A 20,199-nucleotide genomic window follows, 5' to 3' on the forward strand; every position below is an offset into this window, starting at 1 on the left:
CCTGGAAAGACCAGTAGCTTTGCTGCTTGAATAGTCCCTTGTCCCTTCGGACCCCAGCTCTGTCCTGCCCGGTCTTGTGGTCCTATCTCTTCTCTGCCATGTGATGACCACCCACTCGGGCCGTGGGGTCTCCAGCACATCTTTTTCTCGTGGGTTAATTTGAAATGCTGCATGAACGTCTGCCTCCACCTTCCTGTCCTGCTGGGGCACCAGTGCCCAGCCCCCTGAGCTTCACGCTCCAGCTCAGCCTTGGTCGAAAGTGTGGGAGTTGCTGTTTGAAGGAGGCACCCCCACACACACCCTGTGCCCACAGCAGATGTGCTAATAACCACGTGTGGGTTTTCTCGTGGGTCTGGACTTGACCTCAGACACTATCACTGCCCGAAGCCACTGCTGCTGCCTGGATGGGGTCTGGACGCACGCTCTGTCCTCCAGGAGGTTGACCAGCCCGACCTCGTCCAGTCTGGTCAGCACTCCTGGGCCTTCTTGACTTCCTGAGCATCAGGGCCAGGAGGCAGGGCAGGACAGCGCCTGGCTTCACGGCTCACGTGGATGTCCGACGTGGGGCACACCTCAGCAATCAGTGTTGCTGGCATGGCTGCCAACTGGGGTTTGTCCTGGGTCTTAAGTGCTGAGCAGTGGGTCCCAGATTGAGACCTGTATCTGGGCAGGTGACTCACCTGTGGAGCTGACATCTGGGGTGGGTGATTCTTGTCGTGGAGCGCTCGTACCTCACAGGGCGTGTAGCAGCCTCGAAGTGCCCATAGCTCCCTCCAGTCATGACAGAAAGTCCTAGACTTTGCCAGGTGGCCCCCGGGGGGCAAAACTGCTGCTGTGGACACATGGAGCCACAAAGGTAGAAACTGGCAAGATAATTAGGTAGAGCTGAGAGTGCCGGGGTGTGGCTGGTGCTCAGTTAGGAAGTGCCTCAGATGTGGCGCTCAGAGGTGTGAAAACCTGTCCCTTGGGCCACACAGAACCTCTGAAGGTCGGGTGGGGCCAAGGAGGCAGAGGGAAAGGGAGACCAGAAGTGGGAAGCCGGGAGCTCCGAAGAGATGGCAGAGTTTGAAGGCGAGGGGGAACATGGTGGGCAGCTCAGATCCTGGTCCTGTCCCGAGGGTCCCCTCGTGCGTCTTGGTGGCCTGCTCCTCCCTCGAGAGGCTTCACAAGTGAATCTGGTGCCAGGCTGAGACCTACAGCTCAGCGATGCCATCATCACCAGCTTTCATGGTCGGGGACGCACAGGCTGGGCGGGAGGAGATGTGGGAGGGGCCAAGAGTGACTTAGAGGAGGGTCGTCCCTGCGGATGGCCTTCTGGGCCCCATGGGGTTAGGACAGCATGCCTGGTCACACCTGGGTGTGGAATCTGGATGCACGCTCTGCCCCCCTGAAGACTGACCAGCCCGACCTCATCCCGTCTGGTCAACACAACTTGCATCCTAACGTTTTTGTCCTGAAACAGTCTTGGTCACCCTGGAAAGGACCACAGGGGTGACTGTGTCTGCTGTGAGATCACTGAGCAGCATCACATGCGTGGAAATCCTTTCTCTGTGGACTTTGAGCACATCTGTTCCTAGCGCAGTGCCGGGGAAAACACTGGCTTCAGAGGGACCTGATGGTGCTGTTTCCTGGCGTCCCTTCCCACCTGGATCCCTGGGAAGCACCGTCCCACCTCTGCCCTGGGCGTTGGGGGGTTGGGGGGTGGGCAGTCTATTGGCGGCCCCAGTTGGTGGCGCTTGGCTGTGCATGCCACCCCCGTGAGTGTGCGAGAGCGGGCCAGGGGGTGCCACCTCACGTGCCTGTGTGTGCTCCTCTCTCTGCTTCATGTGGTCTGATCCTGTCATTGCAGGAGCGGCCAACTCGACGTGCGGGAGCTCATCTCCCTCTATCCCTTCCTGCTGCCCACATCCTCCTCGTTCACCCGGTCCCACCCTCCTCTCCACGAGTATGCAGACCTCAACCAGCTGACCCAGGGCGACCAGGAGAAGGTGACCAGGTGCAAGCGCTTCCTCATGTCCTACCTGAATGAGGTCCGCAGCACGGAGATGGCCAACGGCTACAAGGAGGACGTCGACACGGCCCTGCTCAAGCTGTACGCGGAGGCCGACCACGACAGCCTGCTGGACCTCCTGGTCACCGAGAACTTCTGTCTGCTCACCGACAGTGCTGCCTGGCTGGAGAAGCACAAAAAGTGAGTGCCCTCCTCTGGGACCACACCCCCTCCCCCAACCCTGGGGGAAGAAGCCATTGGGGACCTGATGTGTGTGACGTCCGAGTGCCAGGGGGTCATAGGATGGCCGTACGACCACAGTGACCGCCTGGCCCCCTTGGCTTCTACCAGCCACGTCTGCAGAGCCATTGACTTGCCAGCCAGCTCCTTAATGACCAGACATGAGGTTGGCAGCTATTCAGAGGCCCGATGGAGTGACCACTTGGTCTCCTCTGGAAGCCGTCTAGGGGTGGCTGCACCCGGGGAAGGGCCCACACGCGTGTTGGTAACATGAATAGTGCACTTGAGCCACCGATGGCCAGACCGAATGGACAGATGGACCTCTGGATAAACAGATAGAGGAGAGCTTCTTGATTTTGTGTATAAAAGGCTGCGGATTCAAACCCTGCCCAGTTACAGGTGGGCACTGGTCAGCATCCAGCCCCTTCGCTGTAGGAGGGACGGTGCATCAGCAGTGATGACATGATTAGAATCACAGCTTCTTTATGCTGGGGGACCGGCAGTGGCCTGACCCTTCCAGGCGTGGTGGGGTGTCAGGGCAGCTCCTTCAAAGAGGCAGTTGGCTTCTCCCTATAAGATTCTTTGTCTGTGAGGTTTCTTTGTGTGTGTGTGTGTATTGTGTTGTTTTGTTTTTTGTCTTTTTAGGGCTACACCCACAGCATATGGAAGTTCCCAGGCCAGGTGTTGAGTCAGAGCTGTAGCTGCCTGCTCACAGCACAGCCACAGCAATGCCCAATCCCACTGAGCGAAGCCAGGGATCAAACCTGCATCCTCATGGTTACTAGTCAGGTTCATTACCGCTGAGCCATGACAGGAACTCCGTTTGTCTGTGGGTTTTGTTATGCGTTGGTCGTGGCAGGAGTGCTGGTGAGATCCCACAGCGAAAGGGTCATGCGCTGTTCAGGTGCAGGACGTCATGGGCTTGTGCCTGGTCTCCTCATGGGCAGTGGGTCATTCAACTGCCCCCCCTCGGTTTCTCAAATACCCTGCAGAGTGCAGTAACGTATCAGGGAACCAGAAGATGCACTGACTGCTCCTGACAGTGACTTGGGATGGAGGGTCTGGCAAGTCCCTGTAACTTTCTAGAAGCTTTCAGGAGGAGAGAAGGGCTCCAGGGCACAGTCCCACATGTTGAGAGTTGGTTCCTTTGGGGAGAAATCCAAAAGCCCCTGGGGCACCTTGCTGGGAGGAGGACCTGCCAGCCGGGGAGGGTGGGCACAGCTCCCAGCCAGGCAATGCCTGTGTCCTCACTGGTTCTGTCCACTTACAAATGAGGAAGCAAGGGCCAAAGAAGGTCGCCCCCTTGCTCAAGGGCATACAGTAATGAAGCTGGAATTAGGAGTTCCCATTGTGGCACAGCAGAAACGAATCCAGCCAGTGACCATGAGAATGTAGTTTCCATCCTTGGCCTCGTTCAGTGGATTGGGGGTCCAGCGTTGCCTTGGCTGTGGTGTAGGTCATAGAAGCAGCTCGGATCCCAAGTTGCCATGGCTGTGGTGTAGGCCGGCAGCTGTAGCTCCAATTCAACCCCTAGCCTGGGAATCTCCATGTGCTGAGGGTGCAGCCCTAAAAAGCAAAAAAAAAAAAAAAAGAAGAAGAAGAAGAAGAAGCCGAGATTGAAACACTGGGTGCCCCAGCCCATCTCTCCCTGACCTTCCTGTTCTCTGTGGTATCTGCTCACTGTTGGCCTTGATTGCTATTCAGGCTCCTTACACCGTGACGGCTCAGACAACATCACTTCCAAATCGCCTTTTAATACCTCGGGATGCGTGAAGAGTGGTCACTGGAGAGATACGAAATTATGCTCATATTTGAAGCAAATTGTAAAGCAATTCCAAGTGTAATTTCCCATAGTATAATTATAGATCTATTTTGCCGCTTATCTGAGATTTGAATATGATTTTCTATCAATTTCTGGAAATTGATAGGGAATACTTTTTTTCTTTCTGTTTTTTTTTGGGGGGGGGGCCCGCACCTATGGCTTAGGGAGGTTCCCAGGCTAGGGGTCGAATCGGAGCTGTGGCTGCCGGTCTACACCACAGCCACAGCAACATGAGATCTGAGTTGTATCTACAGCCTACGTCACAGCTCATGGCAATGCTGGATCCTTAACCCTCTGAGCGAGGCCAGGGATTAAACCCGCGTCCTCATGGATCCTAGTGGAGTTCATTAACCGCTGAGCCACAAAGAGACCTCGGGAATACGTTTTAATAGCACAAGTAAATAACAGAAGTGGGAATCTTTTTGTGGCTTGAAATTTGTTGTTGAACTAGGCTGAATAGAACTCGGAGGGGGGGTGGAGGGTGGAGGCTGGGGGTGTTGCTGTGCCGGGCGCCTCCCCGGGGGAGATGGCAGAGGGTACACTGACTGCATGTTTTCTTTCAGGTACTTTGCCCTGGGTTTGCTGTATCATTACAACAAGCAGGATGCTGCTGCAGTTCAGGTGAGGTCAAAAGCATCTCAGCCTTATTTCAAAATCACTGCTATTTAACACAGGGTTGCTTGGGGGGAAAATCTCACAGATTGATAGAGACCACTGTTGCTTTGATCTGCAGCCTTTTTACAGAACAAAAATAATGCTGTTTCAGACAGTGAATTCCTTGAGATATGCTGGCCAAGAATTTTCTTTCTTTTTTTTTAATGAGCGTTGCAGTGTTTATTTCAGGCTATCTCTTGGGGGTTTTTGGGTATTTTTTTTTTTTCCTTTTTAGCCCCACAGGCAGTATGTGGGAATTCCTGGGCCAGGGATTGAACCTATGCCGCAAAGCAGCAACCAGAGCCACAATGGTGAGAACACAGGAGCCTCAACCTGCTAGGGCATCAGAGAATGACCTAGAATTTTCTTTTCTTTGTCTTTCCGTCTCTTTAAAGAGCATTGTCAAGACCAAGGGTTTTTAATTTTTTTTTATTTTTAATTTTTTTGCTTTTTAGGGCTGCACCTGCAGCATATGGAGGTTCCCAGGCTAGGGGTCTAATCAGAGCTGCAGCTGCCAGCCTACGCAACAGCCACAGCAACGTGGGATCGGAGCCACATCTGCAACTTACACCACAGCTCATGGCAACGCTGGATCCTTAACCCACTGAGCGAGGCCAGGGATCGAACCCACAACCTCATGGTTCCTAGTTGGATTTGTTTTTGCTGCGCCATGAAGGAACTCCCTGAGGTTTGTTTTTTTTTTTTTTTTAACGTAAGAAAAATATGACTTCTTACTAAGCCACAAAGCACGTGACCTCATGGCCTTATCAAAACGAAGACTATGAGTGACAGTGTGTAATGTCCACTGTAATGACCATAACTCTTGCAAGTGAGCTGGGTCATCATGGCATCTGTGACCAAACTAAAGCTGATCAAGGTCAGTCACTTGCCCAGGGGTCACAGCCCTGGGCAGTGGGAGAGCTGGGGTCTGAGCCAGTGCTGGGGGCTCTGCCCCCAAATAGCTCATCTTGTCTCTTGTCGTGCATTTTTGTCAGTGGCCAAGAACGTCAGCAGTTTTCACCCAACTCTGTGACTTGGGCAAAGCCACACATATGTCTGATTGCTGAAAAATTGCCATGGTAACATGACAGTGGATTAAGTTTAAAAAAAGGTGGGGGGAGGAGTTCCTACTGTGAGGCAGCAGGTTAAGGATCTAGCATTGTCACTGTGGTGGCATAGGTTCAATCCAAAGCCCAGCACAGTGAATTAAAAGGATCCGTCATTGCCCCAGCTGTGGCACAGGTCACATCTGTGGCTCAGATTTGATCCCTGGCCCAGGAACTTCCATATCCAGCAGGTATGGCCATAAAAAAACGGAGGGGGAGTCCCCATCAACACGCCACCCGTGGCTAAGAACGCATTTGGGTGTCAGTGATACAATTTTTATTTTTTAAAACACAATGTTCTATTAACACAACTTTGTAAGTCAACTATTCTCCAATAAAATGTTTAAAAAAACAACAGTGGAGTTCTTGTTGTGGCTCAGCAAGTTAAGGACCTGACATCTCTGTAAGGACAACGGTTTGATCCCTTTCCTCACTCAGTGAGTTAAGGATCCAGAGTTGCTGTGGCTGTGGCCTGGGACCTGCTGTGGCTCTGATTCAGCCCCTTTCCCAGGAACTTCCATATGTTGCAGGTGCAGCCCTAAAAGAAAAAAAAAACACCCAATGTGGTCTAAGAATTGCAGTTTGAGATACCAATAATATTGGCAGAGCTACGTAAAGAGAAATTTACACAATTGACTAAGTCTCCATAGATGGCGGAATTTTTTTTTCTTTTTTCTCTCTCTCTCTCCTTTTTTTTTTTTTTTTTTTTTTTAAGAGCTGCACTTGCAGCATATGGAAATTTCCAGGCTAGGGGTCAAATCAGAGGTGTAGCTGCCAGCCTACACCTCAGCCACAGCAACACCAGATCCAAGCCACATCTGTGACCTCTGCCACAGCTTGCAGCAACACCAGAGCCTTAACCCACTGAATGAGGCCAGGGATCAAAACTGCATCCTCACAGAGACAACATTGGATCCTTAACCCACTGAGCCACAATGGGAACTCCTCTATTTTAATTTCTCTGAAAAAAAATTAGAATCGATTTAAAGCATTTAACATTTCCCACTCGGAGGTCCAGTGTGACTCAGCAGTAATGAACTGGACTAGTATCCATGAGGATGTGGGTTCGATCCCTGGCCTTGCTCAGTGGGTTAGGGATCCGGCATTGCCGTGAGCTGTGTTGTAGGTCGAAGACGAGGCTCGGGTCCCTAGCTGCTGTGGCTGTGGCGTAGGCCAGCAGCTGTAGCTCTGATTAGACCCCTAGCCTGGGAACTTCCATATGCTGTGGGCGCGGCCCTAAAAAGCAAAAAATAAAAGGCATGTCAGTAAAGCTAGACCCTTTGAAAGCTACTTATAGTGTGTCACGGTGCTTCCTCTGTGTCGTCCCCAGCTGTGGGTGAACATTGTCAACGGGGATGTCCAGGACGCCACACGCTCAGACCTGTACGAGTACGTGGTGGATTTCCTCACCTACAGCCTCGACCCCGACCTCGTGTGGACCTACGCCGACTGGGTCCTGCAGAAGAGCCAGGAGGTCAGTGCTCCACAAACGCGTTCCCTCGGGAGCTGAGGGGGCTGGTGCACATGGACAGAAAGCTTGATTTTAGGCGGGAAATCTAGCTCTCCTCCAGCCTCTCCCTGTGGGCTTTGGGTCCTCCCAGCCCCTGCAGGTCCCCTCGAGCCATCTGAGTCCGGGCTGTCTGGGCAGTTGTGCATCTCGGCGCTTTTGCACCCCTCCACTGGGCAGCCCCTGTGCAGAAAAGTGGAAAGCACAGCCTCCACGAGCTCAACGTCTTCTTAAACACGTATATGAGCCCACCCCTAACTGCATCGGGTCCCTTGTTCTCTGTGGGCCGGAGCAGGACCTGCCTGCAGGGCGTGGACCCGGGCCTGGGCCACACCGGGCAGACCATCGCCTCCACGTGCCCTGATCCCAACACGTGGCTGTGGCCTGGCCCATGGGGGGCCTGAGCAGGACCTGCCCGCCTTGGAGGATGAGAAAGGAGCCAAAGCCTGTGACTCTGAGGAGCATGTGCCCGAGACGGAGGGACAGTCCTTGGAAAGCCCAGGGGTGACTGGGAACCAGGGAGCATCCAGCTCTCACCTTTCCAAGTGTCTCCCGTTCCTGGGCTCCCCCAGAGACAAAATCAGCTTCCCAGTGCTGGCCCTGGGCCTCATTGTGGAGTTTCTGAGCCTCGCTCCTGCTCTTGTGCAACCTGAGCAGCACTGTGTGCCCCATACAGCCAGAGCCCAGTGCCTTTTATCCATCCCGATGCTGCCTCTGTGTCCAACAGGAAATCGGCCTGAGGGAAGGGCTGGGTGGTGCCCAGTGCCCATTTGCTGGTGGTGACAGCAAATCAAGCACAGATTGTGTGCCCAACAGTGTGCCAGTCACCTGACAGGTGTCATCAGTGCTAAGTGTCATGGCAACCGTGCTGGGCGGGCGTTCTATACAGATGTGGATGCCCAGGTTCAGTGCTTAGGAAGCTGAGCGGCAGCTCCGGGCACATAGGGCTCAGAGCTCATCCTCGTCAGAGCTGCCTGTGTTTTGGATTTGTGGGGCGGTGTGAGTGTGAGTGTTTGTGAGTGTGTGTGTGATCAAGTGTATGAGTGTGTATGCACGTGTGAAGCGTGTGTGTGTGTGTGTTGCGGGCGTGCGTATGTGTGAGGGAGTGTATGTGGGGCATGTGTGAGTGTGAGCATCTGAGAGTGTAAGCATGTGAGAGTGAGTGTGTGTGCATAGTTTGTGTGTGAGTGTGACAGAGCTTGCATACATAAATCTTAGGGACGTGCCATCTGGCTTGGCTCCTTGGAAAATGGAGTTGCAGAGGGACTGACTGGCAGGGAGGCCACCTGGGGACGCCAGGGCTGGGCCTTGGTGCCACGTGGGTGATGCACACGCTGTGTGTCAGCATTTAGAGAACTGAGTTTATTGAATGTTCAGCCCCTTATTCTTTCACTTACAATCCAGTCCGATCTTCGTTTTGGATGATTTGAATGTTGTAAAGTTGTTACTTCAGGGATTGTTGAAACCTGCAACCAAGACATGCTTAGTCCCTTGATTTCCTTTTTTTTTTTGCTTTTTAGGGCCACACTTATGGCACATGGAGGTTCCCAAGCTAGGGGTTGAATTGGAGCTACAACTGCTGGCCTACACCACAGCCACAGCAACACAGGATCTGAGCCGCGTCTATGACCTACACCACAGCTCATGGTATTCTTAACCCACTGAGCGAGGCTAGGGATCAAATCCACATCCTCATGGATGCTAGTCAGATTCATTCTGCTGCGCCACCACAGGAACTCCAGTCCCTTAATTTCTGACCATTCAGAAGGCATCCCGGCTGCAGGAGGGGAGTTCCTCTCTCTGTCGGTGCTTCGTGCAGCACTGTTTTTCTGCCTCATCATGTCTTTGATGATGATTTTATTCAGAGCCTAGAGTTCAGAATGATGATAAGATGGGGTTTTTGAAAAGCACGATAACTAAATCACTACTCTTCTTTCAGGTCGGAGTTCAGGTTTTCACCAAGAGACCACTGGATGACCAGCAGGGTAGTTTTAACCCAGACGATATTATCACTTGCCTTAAGAAGTACCCTCGGGCTCTGGTGAAGTACCTGGAACATCTGGTCATGGACAGGAGACTGCAGGTGAGGCCTGGGGCACAGGCCAAGATGTGTGGGCTGCAGTGGCCTCACACTGTTCCAACTTGGCTAATGGGTCGGATGTAACTTCCCGTTCCCAGCGCTTAGACTCTACTCATGGGAGGTCAGAGGGAGCTGGGCGGTTTGTGAAAAAGACCAGAGGCCTGGAATTCCCCATGGCCTAGCAGTTAAAGATCCTGCATTGTTACTGCAGCAGCTCCAGTCTCTGCTGTGGTGTGAGTTCGATCTCTGGCTGAGGAACTTCAACCTTGGGTGGGTGCAAGGCCAAAAAAAAAACAAAAAAACCTGGAGGCCTAAGTAGCTTTTTTATTACTCGTTCTCCTGTCCCTTCAGCTTATACATATATATTTTTCTTTTTCTTCCTTGTTATGATTCTTAAAGGGAATAAAACAGACTGCCCCTTTTTGGAGAAGACCTAAATCCTATGGCCCTTACTTCTCAAAAATGATAAGGGAGCCTTTTATATTTTCCCATAGATTTTAGATTCGGCCTCTCTGCTTTCACCCCAGAGCATGTGCTCCACCCCGGAGCGCCCCCCAACCTTGCCTGGCGGGTCTTGGGGTGCCTGCGGGCGGGAGGTCTCAGGGCCCCTTGCACACGCTGCCTGCCCGCCCGTGTCCTGCAGAGGGAGGAGTACCACACGCACTTGGCCATGCTCTACCTGGATGAGGTGCTGCAGCAGAAGCCCGGCGCCAACGCCACGGGTGCAGCAGTGACCGAGACGCGGGCGAAGCTGCGACACCTGCTCCAGAAATCCGACTCATACCGAGTCCACTTCCTCCTGGGTGAGTGGGTCTCCGCAGCCTCAGGTGGAGGGGACGCAGGGACGGAGGCCTTGGCATCCTGTCTGGACTTGGGTGGAGGGGTGGTCCTGGAATCTCTGTGGCACAGGGTCAGCCTTCTGGAGGGCAGGTGAGGCCCTGCATCCATCCTTCACCCCCCAAGAAAGGGACAGTGGCTCTGGGGCCCATGGCACAAAGGCCTCCTGGGGCGTCAGGAGGCCTGCACGGCGGCAGAGCCAGTCTCCCTTCGAACTTCCTTCCTTGGCTTTGATGCACTTGGGCCCATGCCCACTGAGGCTCCAGCTTTGATCCTGGCCTTGCAGGCTGGTCCTGCCCTCAGCAGTGTGCCCACCTGCTTGGAGCCGGGAGGCAGGGATCCTGGAGGGGCCTGCTCTTCATTTCCACCCAGTGCGGAGACCACAGTTTCCATGTTGTAGAAGAGCCTCAGCGCAGCAGCTGGGAGAGCTCCTGGGACACTGGAGCTTCCAGGTGTCCTTACCTGGGGGACAGTGTGGAGCTTCCGGGTGTCCTTACCTGGGGGACAGCATGGAGCTTCCGGGTGTCCTTACCTGAGGGACAGCGTGGAGCTTCCGGGTGTCCTTACCTGTGAATGACTATTGCTCTTTAGCTGCAGTGAACTCCATGTTCTGACTGTTAGGATCCATTCCCATTGTCCAGAGTCACCAAGTCCTATAAAGTCTCCACAACTGAATCTGTAGTCCCTGAGCCCTCTCATTTGGAGAAATGCAGGGTCAGGTTCCCAAGAACCCCTGGTCACATTTCTGTGGACTGATCCATACCAGTCAATAATTAACCACTCAGTTAATAACCATGTTAATATATGTCTGTTTAAAGACATCTTATTTGGAGTTCCCTGGTGGCCTAGTGGTTAAGGACTTGGTATTGTCACTCTTGGTGCCAGTTTGATCCCTGCCCTGGGAACTTATGCATGCAGCAGGCCTGGCTAATAAAAGAAAATAAAATCCCTCCTCAAATAAGTAAAACAAACAAACAAAAAACACTTATTTAATGTATATCGCTGATTGGCTGACCCTGAGCATGTGGCTTGGGCCCCAGTGACCTGAGGGACACGTGGACTTTCTCCTGAGGCACCTCGCACGCAGACTTCCTGGCCAGCTGCCTAGATGCCCCAAAACTCTGCCCCCCACCCCGTGGGGTGTCCAGTGGCAGCCCTGCTTTGCCGGTTTTTGAGCCGAGGGCCCTGGGCAGGCAGCGCGGGTTAGACTGGCACCATGAAGCCTGGGCCCTGCGTCTCTAACCAGTGGATCCCACCTCACAGACAGGATCCGGGGCGCCGGGCTTCCTATGGAGAGCGCCATCCTGCACGGGAAGCTGGAGCAGCACGAGGACGCCCTGCGCATCCTCGTCCACGAGCTGGCGGACTTCCCGGCGGCGGAGGACTACTGTCTGTGGCGCTCCGAGGGCAGAGACCCACCCTACCGCCAGCGGCTCTTCCACCTGCTGCTGGCCCTCTACCTCGGCCCTGGCCCCTCCTCGACTGAGCTGACCGTGGCCGCCGTGGACCTCCTAAACCGCCACGCCGCGGAGTTTGACGCCGCTCAGGTCCTGCAGCTGCTGCCAGGCTCGTGGTCGGTGCAGCTGCTCTGCCCGTTCCTAACGGGGGCCGTGAGGGACAGCATCCACGCTCGGAGGACCACCCAGGTGGCCGTGGGCCTGGCCAAGTCCGAAAACCTGATCTACAAATATGACAAGGTGAGAGCCAGCCTTGCTGTGTTAGGCATTTAAGTCAAGGTCGATTGCACCCAAGGGAAAATGTTCTTTCTCCATTTTTTTCTCCATCGCTTCAACGCGCCCCAGCTGGGATTCTGTTCACCCAGAATCAGGTGCGGCAGTGGAGGTGCGCGCTGGGCGGGCAGGTGTGCGGTGGCCGCAGCCCCTCCCCTGCCAGGCGCTGAGGATCGGGGGTGAGCGAGGGAGGCGCGGATAGCGCTGTGCGCCGCCCGTTCCACACTGTAGGTCACGATGGCCTCGTCCACGCAGCTGGTTCACCCAGCCGCGGCCGTTACCGTCTCCCTTTCACAGAAGGGGGACAGAGGCAGAGGCACCGGGGGCCGCACTGAATCTTCAAGGAGTGAGTTGCAAGCCAGAACTGCACTGCTAGTCCTCTCGGGCTGCGGTGACAAATCCCACAGGCCAAGGGCTCAGCTGGCCTCTTCCTCTCCTGTAAGGGCCACCTCCGGGGCTTGTGGGGCCCCACCCTCGTGACTCCTTCAACCTCGATACCACCCAAGGCCCCCCTCCATGCGCCTTCACCTGGGGTCTAGGGCTTCCACGCCGGAATTTGGGGGAGCTGCCTCCCCAAGCTCACTCGGGGAGACCTCTCTCTGGAGAGGACCAGCCTGCACAGCCAGAGCAGGAACCCACGTGTTCCTCCTGCTGGGGAGCCTCCATGGACTCCTTCCCCCCCCCCCCCCGGGGGGGCCGGAAGATCTGGCTTCCCTCCCCAGGCTGGTCCCACTCATCTCACTTCTCTCAGGAGGTGTGCACCTTCCAAGTGGGCTCCTCTCATACCCTGCTTTCCTCTGCCTGAGACATTCTTAGCTCATTTTCTGCTGGTGAACTCCTACTTGAAACCCCACCCAAGTCTTTTCTTTTGTGAAACCTTTCATCCTGAAAGCAGACTGGTGCCTCATCTGGAGCCTCATCTGCCTGCCCACTCGCTGCATGTACCCAGAGTTGCCTCCTTCTCTGTTAGGCATGGGGTTCTCAGAGGCAAGAACCTCCTTTACTTATATCGCTGTTCCTGAGCCAAGCCTCTTGAAGCCATTGAATATGTGTTTGTTGAATGACTAGAGAAACTAATAAAGTGACTCACCAGGCCATCCCTCCATCCTGCCAATGGGCTGACTCGCTGGGTCAACACACGTGAATTGTACAGAAAGGCTTCTAACTTGCAGAGCAGGGGGCCTGTTTATCAGACGGGGGTAATGAAGTTTGGTTAGTTTGGTCAGTTACCTTTAAAGGAAGGAAGTGACACTTCCTGGCTCTGGTCAGGAACGTGCCATATGGATCGACCACATGGCTTTGACTAAGTCTCTTATTTGGGCCTCACTTTCCTTGTGTGCAAACGAGGAGAACAGGTAACTAGACAGCTCCCATGGTCTTTGCAGCTCCAACACCGTGTGACTTTATAACAGGCCTTATTTGAATACATTCGAACTCAGCGGATGTTTGAGAGAAGATCTCAGTGGGAAATGCCCCAGCCAGCCAGGCAGCAATTACTTCTGTAAAAAAGAAGGCAGTTGTATAGCCTTTCTGACTTTTCCAGTTCCTGAGGCTGTTTGTGTTTATTTTCACCTCTAATATTCTAGCTCAGGAATTGATGTGAAAGCTGAGCTCATCCGTGATCCACGGGGTAATGCGTGTCAGCTCTGAAAACCGGTGTGACTTGACGTCCCAGAAGTCTCTGTCTTTCTGTCTCTTTGCAGATGAAGCTGAAAGGAAGCTCTGTTCGGCTCTCAGACAAAAAGCTCTGCCAGTTGTGCCAAACCCCGTTCTCCGAGCCCGCGTTTGTCAGGTTTCCCAACGGGGGGCTTGTCCACACCCACTGTGCGGCCAGCAGACACACGAACCCCCGCTCCCCGAGCCCCGGGGCCCGGACTTGACAGGCCTGGCCGGGGGCTCCTCACCAAGCCTGCCGGGCACCCAGAACAGAGGCCGCTGCACTCGCACCAGCCGTGGCCGAGGGACAGCATCTGATGCTGGGAAATGGGCTCTTCGCAGCCATCGGATGTCAATGCACGGTCCCCCCAAAGACTCGCCAGACTTGCCTGTCCAGGCACATCACGACCCCAGACTCTTCCCAGACACCGCCCCCTCTCGCCACCCAGACAACCCCCCCACCGTGCCCCGATCTGTAGATGCACATGTGCTCTGGAAATGTCTGCTCCATGGGGACTGGTGGCGGTGGGGGGGGCACCATCCTCATCCTCACCGATCGATCGGCCGCTGGCCCCATCTCGGGCTCTGCCCTGGGGACCGTGGACTTTAGGGAAGTATCTGTTCCTTCCCACCCCACCCCCACCCCCCAAAAGGCCTGCCTGTGCACCCAAGCCCCCACTTTGGGTAATTCATTCACTCTGGATGCTTCACAGTGAGGGCCCTGAGGACGTGTGTCTGGAAGTCGATGGCAGGGACAAAACCCACACCGTCTACTGGTTCGAAACTCCACGATGGCCGTGTTGGACTGGAAGTTTTTATTTAAACTTATATCCTCTTTGTGGTTTCTCTCTCGTTCAGCAGTGCACCTGTCATGTTCGTTAGGGACGTTTTTCCTTGTTAAAATGTACCCTCTGATGACTTGGGTGAAAAGTGAAAGGCCGGGGACACCAAGCCAAGTATACCCTGCAGGGTGGCCTGGGCGGGGCTGGCCATGGGTGACAGCCGCTGCTCAGTGACGGGGAATCCACCTCCTCCCGAGGGAGTGCTGCCTGCGAGGAAGTCCAGTCAGGCCGCCTTACCTCCAACACTTTACCGCCTGCCCCGTGGCCTCCTGCACACATGGGACAGAGGGGACAGACGCTCCCCAGCCTCACAGACCCGGCGTCCCTGAGAGAGCTGACGCTGTGGTTATTTCACTGCCCTCTTCTGCATTTCTTCCTGGCGGGGATTGACTCTATCAGGGACTAACAATAAAAGGCCATGTCCCCGGCCGTGCGGCCTGGCAGCCTCTCATCAGCCTATGTGTGACCAGGGGACCCTGGGAGCCATCCCTCCCTCCAGTCCAGGCCTTACGGACGGGGACACAGATCAGCCCCTGTTCCGGAAAAACATTTTCTGTACTAATAATGGTCTGCAGTCTCTCCTCTTGGGATCCTGCCGAGGCCGGAAAGCAAAGACATCCATGCTCTTTCCTACTGGGTCTCAATTTCTAAGGAATAAATGATGGAGAAATTCCATAGCTTAGCCGTGTGCTGTGTAAGCGGGTCCTGAGCCTTCCCCTGCGGTGACTGAAGGAGGGTCACGTTTCCAGACGCCTTATCGTCACCACTTGTGAGTCTGGGTTCATTCCTGAGGACAGGTGACAGTACATGGGACACTGCACTTTTCAAAGCACCGTCTCTCTAGGTGTGGGTGCAGTCCTGGAAAAGCCTTCTGGTGACTCCCTAATTTGGGGACACCTGTCTTTCCCTTCGCTGAACGTCGATCCATATTTTGAAATGCCTATTTTCCTTTAGAATAATGGGCACTAAAGGTGAACAGTTTTCTGTCTCTTCCACATCCTTGGACACAGCAGAATTCTGTGCAGAATTATTAAAAAGCCTCACCTTGCTCTCACCTGTCTTAACTCTCCCTTTTCTCAAATTGTATTTTTGAAAGAAACGCACGGGTCTTTCTCAAGGCCTGCTGTTTTGTGACTGTGCGGTGAACAGAGCAATTAGAACCCCCCTTGGCCCTTTTCTCCCCAAGGTAGGTGCTGTGTAACCGTCCCAGTCAAAGCAGCAGGGATGGACTCAGTGGACATGGACATTAGTATTCTGTGGGCAAGACTTCAATTTCACAAGCTGTTTCTGTGCTGTCACTTATCAAGTATCCATGTGGGAGTGTCGTGGGGGCTGTGGCACCTCAGGCCTGCGCTCAGAGCTGCAAGGTCCGTGCCTGAGCCTAGGGATGTGCTGGAAGGAGGACCTTGGGGGCTGTGGGTGCCAGCCTGGAATTGCAGTGCACCACACGTCTGGAGCAGCCCTGCTTCCCACTCACTCTCCTGTAGAAGCTGTGGTCCTCGCAGGTTTACTCTCGGCCCGGAGCGGGTCCCAGATACCCAAGGTGTACATATGGAAACATTGATTTTATTAAAATTCTTTAATTCTGTGTTCTTCCTCTAATGATTTCTCGTGGCTTCTCACCCCTTTATTTTTATTTATTTTTTAAATCTTTTTTGGCCACATCCACGGCATGTGGAAGTTCCGGGGCCAGGGATCAAACCCACGGGACAGCAGTGACAACAACAGATCCTTAACCTGCTGACCCACAAGAGAACTGCACTTAGCACCCCTTTAGCCAAACACTCCCAAGGCAAGCTTGCTGTCTTTATATTTCTACTCCCTCGAATAAATACTTTGTCTAAATCTCACCCTTTAAATTTTAATTCATCCCTTAGAACCCCATTCATCACAGCACTTCTAGAAATCCTGTTGTGTGTATCTCAGCTTATGAGTCCCTTCTTCCATCCAGGTCCTGCACCAGCTGGGGGCGAGGGCCTGTTCCAAACTGAGAGCCCCTGAGCGATCTAAGCCGACCTGCCTGCCATAGGGCTGGTCAAGCCCAAGGAGGTGTGGGAGGTGGAAGGGCGAGCTGTGGTGAGTCATCCATATTTTGAGGTGCAGGTTGTTGGGGTGACTTTCTTGGGGCCACAGTGGGTGGGAGCTGTGTTCCCCGCCTACAGGTTTCCCCACCGATGCTTTACTGACCGCAAAAGAGGAAACCGGAAACCAGCCAGGGTGCCCATGCTCAGCCACTTCTCTCACTCCAGTGTCATTGGCACTTAGGGCTCATTAGCTTATTAGGGGGAGGAACGGGGGACCTGGGCTGGCCATCCTGGCTGGAAAAGAAGAGATCGTGGATTCAGACAGTGGCTGAGAGAGAACAGCCCTTCGGATTGAGGTCCTAATGGATCACCGGTGGGGGTGAAGCCTGGCGCCTGACTTGCTAAATGGGCTGTGACTGGCGTCGGTGGAATTAGATACTTACACCCCATTTGCTGGAAGTGGGGCTGTGGAAGGAGGAGGTGCAGGAATCTGGACCACGTGGTCCAGCAAGAAGGAACTAGAAAGCCACACCCACGAGGCAACAGCCACATGTGACTTGGGTGGTAAGACGCGGTCAGCAGGTGTGGGACAGCCCCGGTCTCACTGGCCAAAGCACATCAGCAGCGGTCCTGGAAAGCCACCTCTACGAAACCACGTGGTGCCATCCACAGCCTGGAGGTGGCCCCAGCAGGTGTCTGGGGACCCTCGGGTGTCAGCCCTAGGTTTCGAGCAGAGAAGCATCGCAAAGGAGAAGGCAGTCCAGGCCCTGATACCAGATGCTGCCCTGTCAGATCCTGGGGCTCAGAGAAGCACCCAGCACAGAAGCTCCTCTGCAGGTCCCCACTGAGGCACAGCAGTGCATCTGCTCCCAGAATCTCATTGTGACCAGGGCAAGCCCTGGGTGTGGCCCACGCCCACTGGCTCCAGCTGCCCTTTGCAAAAGCAGGTTTCGGGTGCCCTTTGCTCCAGCGCCTTCCAGTCTGGGCTGAGCATTGCTTTGCCTGTTCTCAGGGGCTCTGGCTTCCACAGCCCTTCACCATGACCAATCCCCTCTCTAGAGGACTCTCCTTCGTCTCGCTAGAATTACCAGCTTTTCCTTTTCAGGTTCGATTTGTGTCTGACTAAGCTGGGGAGGCAGGAACGGGACAAGCATGAGAGGCGTTGTTGCTGCCATCCTGCTGACTTGCTAGCCTTGGCCTCTGTCCTGCCGCTCACATGGTTACGGTTTGCTGGGAGCAGCGGGTGCATGGTGGACCGAGGACTGCCCCTTCCCACTTCAGAAATCAGTACATCCCAGCCAAACCCACAGGTCTATTGCAAAATTCTTTTTCAATACATTGCTGACTTACAGACAGCAATTGACTTAAGTTCATCAATAAATAAAATATAGGAGTTCCCTGGTAGCTCAGTGGGCTAAGGATCCAGTGTTGTCACTGCAATGGCTCAGGTTGCTGCTGTGGTCTAGGTTCAATCCCTGGTCTGGGAACTTCTACTTGCCTTGGGTGTGGCATAAATAAAGAACTAAAACTGAAATGCTGAACTTGGGCTTTCCTGAGAATTAGAATGAAGGGCATTTTCCCAATGTGTACATGCTCCTAAGGGCATTTGATTTCTTGAGGGCACACCCACGGCATACGGAGGTTCCCAGGCTAGGGGTCGAATCGGAACTGCAGCTACCGGCCTGCACCACAGCCACTGCAACACCAGATCCTTAACCCATTGAGTGATACCAGGGATCTAACCCACATCCTCATGGATACTAGTCAGGTTCATTAACTACTGACCCATGACCGGAACTCTGATTTGATTTCTTTGATTTCACTTAACTTACAAGAATTTATTCACTTTATATGAGTAAACAGAAAATTTTCTTGCCAAAAAAAAAAATTACCGCACTGAAACCAACAGCACTGAACCCAGCCAGAAGTCAAATTGGGGCTTGAACCCACGTGCCGGGACTTAAACCCAGCCAAAACACAGATTGGTGCTCGAACCCAACCTAATGCCAGATTGGGACTTAAAGCCACGATTTTAAATGCTAGTTACTCACCCTGTGTCTGGATTTACTGAGGTTCAGGTTCTTTATCCCTCCACGCAGAAGGAATTCGGCGAGAGAAAAAGTGATAGGCAAGAAACAGGCTTATTAGGGTAGGACGTTTGTAAGAGATGCAAGAAAGAAGCTCTGCCCAAGAATCCTGACGGCCAGAAGTTTTATCCTCCAAGGGGCGTGGGGGTCAGAAAGGCCCGCCTCTTCCTTTCTGGGAGTAGTAGCTCTTCCTTAGTATCCCGTTAGGTGTGTATTCAAATCGGCTGAGGGGTAGTCTTCAAACTCTTGCTCTAGGTCTGAATCTGAATGTAGGCCTCACTCCATCCCCTACCCAATGACCTGAGGCAATTCTGGCACTTCCACTCATTAAGCAAGCCTGCCTAGTTCTGCTGATGGTTTTCTTGAGCTTGCAGTGGTCTCCCAACATCTCCCAGGTGTCCCTCTTTTTTTTTTTTTGGCTTTCGAGGGCCACACCTGCTGCATGTGGAGGTTCCCAGGCTAGGGGTCAAATTGGAGCTGTAGCTACTGCTGGTCTACACCACAGCTTACAGCAATGCCAGATCCTTAACCCACTGAGTGAGGCCAGGGATCGAACCCACAACTTCATGGTTCCTAGTCAGATTCATTTCCACTGCGCCATGACGGGAACTCCCACAGGTTTCCCTCTTTATCTGTGATCCCCTATTGGGACTTCCACAGCTACCTGTGCCTACTCCAGTCCAATCAGAACTACTAGTATGACTATAGTTAAATGCATTTTCCATGCATGTTTGTTTTCTCGCCATTTTCATGGATACTTTTACTGTGATAAAATACATGGAACATAAAATTCACCGTTTTAACCATTTCTCCACACACGTTCACAGTGCTGGACAAGCATCCCACCGGCCATCTCTCCAACATTTTCATCTTGCCAAACAGAAACTCTGGTCCTCATGAAACACTGACTCCATCCCCCCAGGCCCTGGGCCCCACCCTTGTCATTTCTATCTGAGAAGTCCAGGTACCCTATGACTGTACAATATGAGTACAATCCCCGTGCGGTATTTGTCCAGCATATTTGTTTATTTATTTATTTATTGTCTTTTTAGGGCCGCACCTGCAGCATATGGAAGTTCCCAGGCTAGGGGTCTAATGGGAGCTGTAGCTGCCAGCCTATACCATAGCTACAGCAACGCCAGATCTGAGACGTGTCTGTGACCTACGCCATAGCTCACAGCAATGCCAGATCCTTAACCCACAGATCGAGGCCAGGGATTGAACCCAAAACCTCATGGTTCCTGTTGGATTTGTTTCTGCTGTGCCACGATGGGAACTCCATTGTCCAGCATATTTGATACTCTGGCTTATCTCACTCGGCTTAAGGTCCTCAAAATCATCTATCTTGTAGCATATGTCAAAATTTCCTTCCTTTTTAAGGCTGAATAATAGTCCATTTCATGGTTTTTAAGCAGTATATTTAGTTACCCCACCCCCAGTGACTAGATCAGGCAGATATTAGCTCTGAAAGTGGCCCCTCCATAGAGGTGGTGGGAATGGGCTCTGGGTGAACTGGTCTGCATTTGGACCAGCTAGTAGGTGAATTGTTTACTGTCTCTAGGAACTAGCCAGCCCTCAGAATGGCCAACTCTCCAGGGTTAGCCAGGCCTCAGAACGTTAAAGT

The 20,199-nt window shown here is 53.4% G+C and overlaps 1 protein-coding gene across 17 annotated transcripts in view; it reads left to right on the plus strand.

The window, feature by feature from the left end:
* Positions 1 to 16,052, plus strand: part of TGFBRAP1 (transforming growth factor beta receptor associated protein 1) — a 56,295-nt gene extending 40,243 nt beyond the window's left edge. For 9 of the 17 annotated variants that reach the window (XM_085018479.1, XM_085018478.1, XM_085018477.1 and 6 more), the window contains 7 exons: positions 1,850 to 2,191; positions 4,616 to 4,673; positions 7,143 to 7,286; positions 9,259 to 9,402; positions 10,043 to 10,202; positions 11,500 to 11,933; positions 13,670 to 16,052. In XM_085018479.1, coding sequence (XP_084874605.1) covers positions 1,850 to 2,191; positions 4,616 to 4,673; positions 7,143 to 7,286; positions 9,259 to 9,402; positions 10,043 to 10,202; positions 11,500 to 11,933; positions 13,670 to 13,846 — 1,459 coding nt within the window. In that variant the 3' untranslated portion in view covers positions 13,847 to 16,052. Of the gene's footprint in view, positions 1 to 1,849; positions 2,192 to 4,615; positions 4,674 to 7,142; positions 7,287 to 9,258; positions 9,403 to 9,798; positions 10,203 to 11,499; positions 11,934 to 13,669 lie in introns of all 17 variants that reach the window. The other 8 variants (XR_014841230.1, XR_014841227.1, XR_014841229.1 and 5 more) reach the window with 3 other exon arrangements.
* The last annotated feature ends 4,147 nt before the right edge of the window (positions 16,053 to 20,199 follow it).

The sequence above is a fragment of the Sus scrofa genome, chromosome 3, assembly GCF_054392235.1.
Source record: "Sus scrofa isolate SSC_HxYL_T2T_F1_AM1 chromosome 3, Sscrofa_HxYL_maternal_Yorkshire_Landrace_v2.0, whole genome shotgun sequence".
Lineage (NCBI taxonomy): Eukaryota > Metazoa > Chordata > Mammalia > Artiodactyla > Suidae > Sus > Sus scrofa.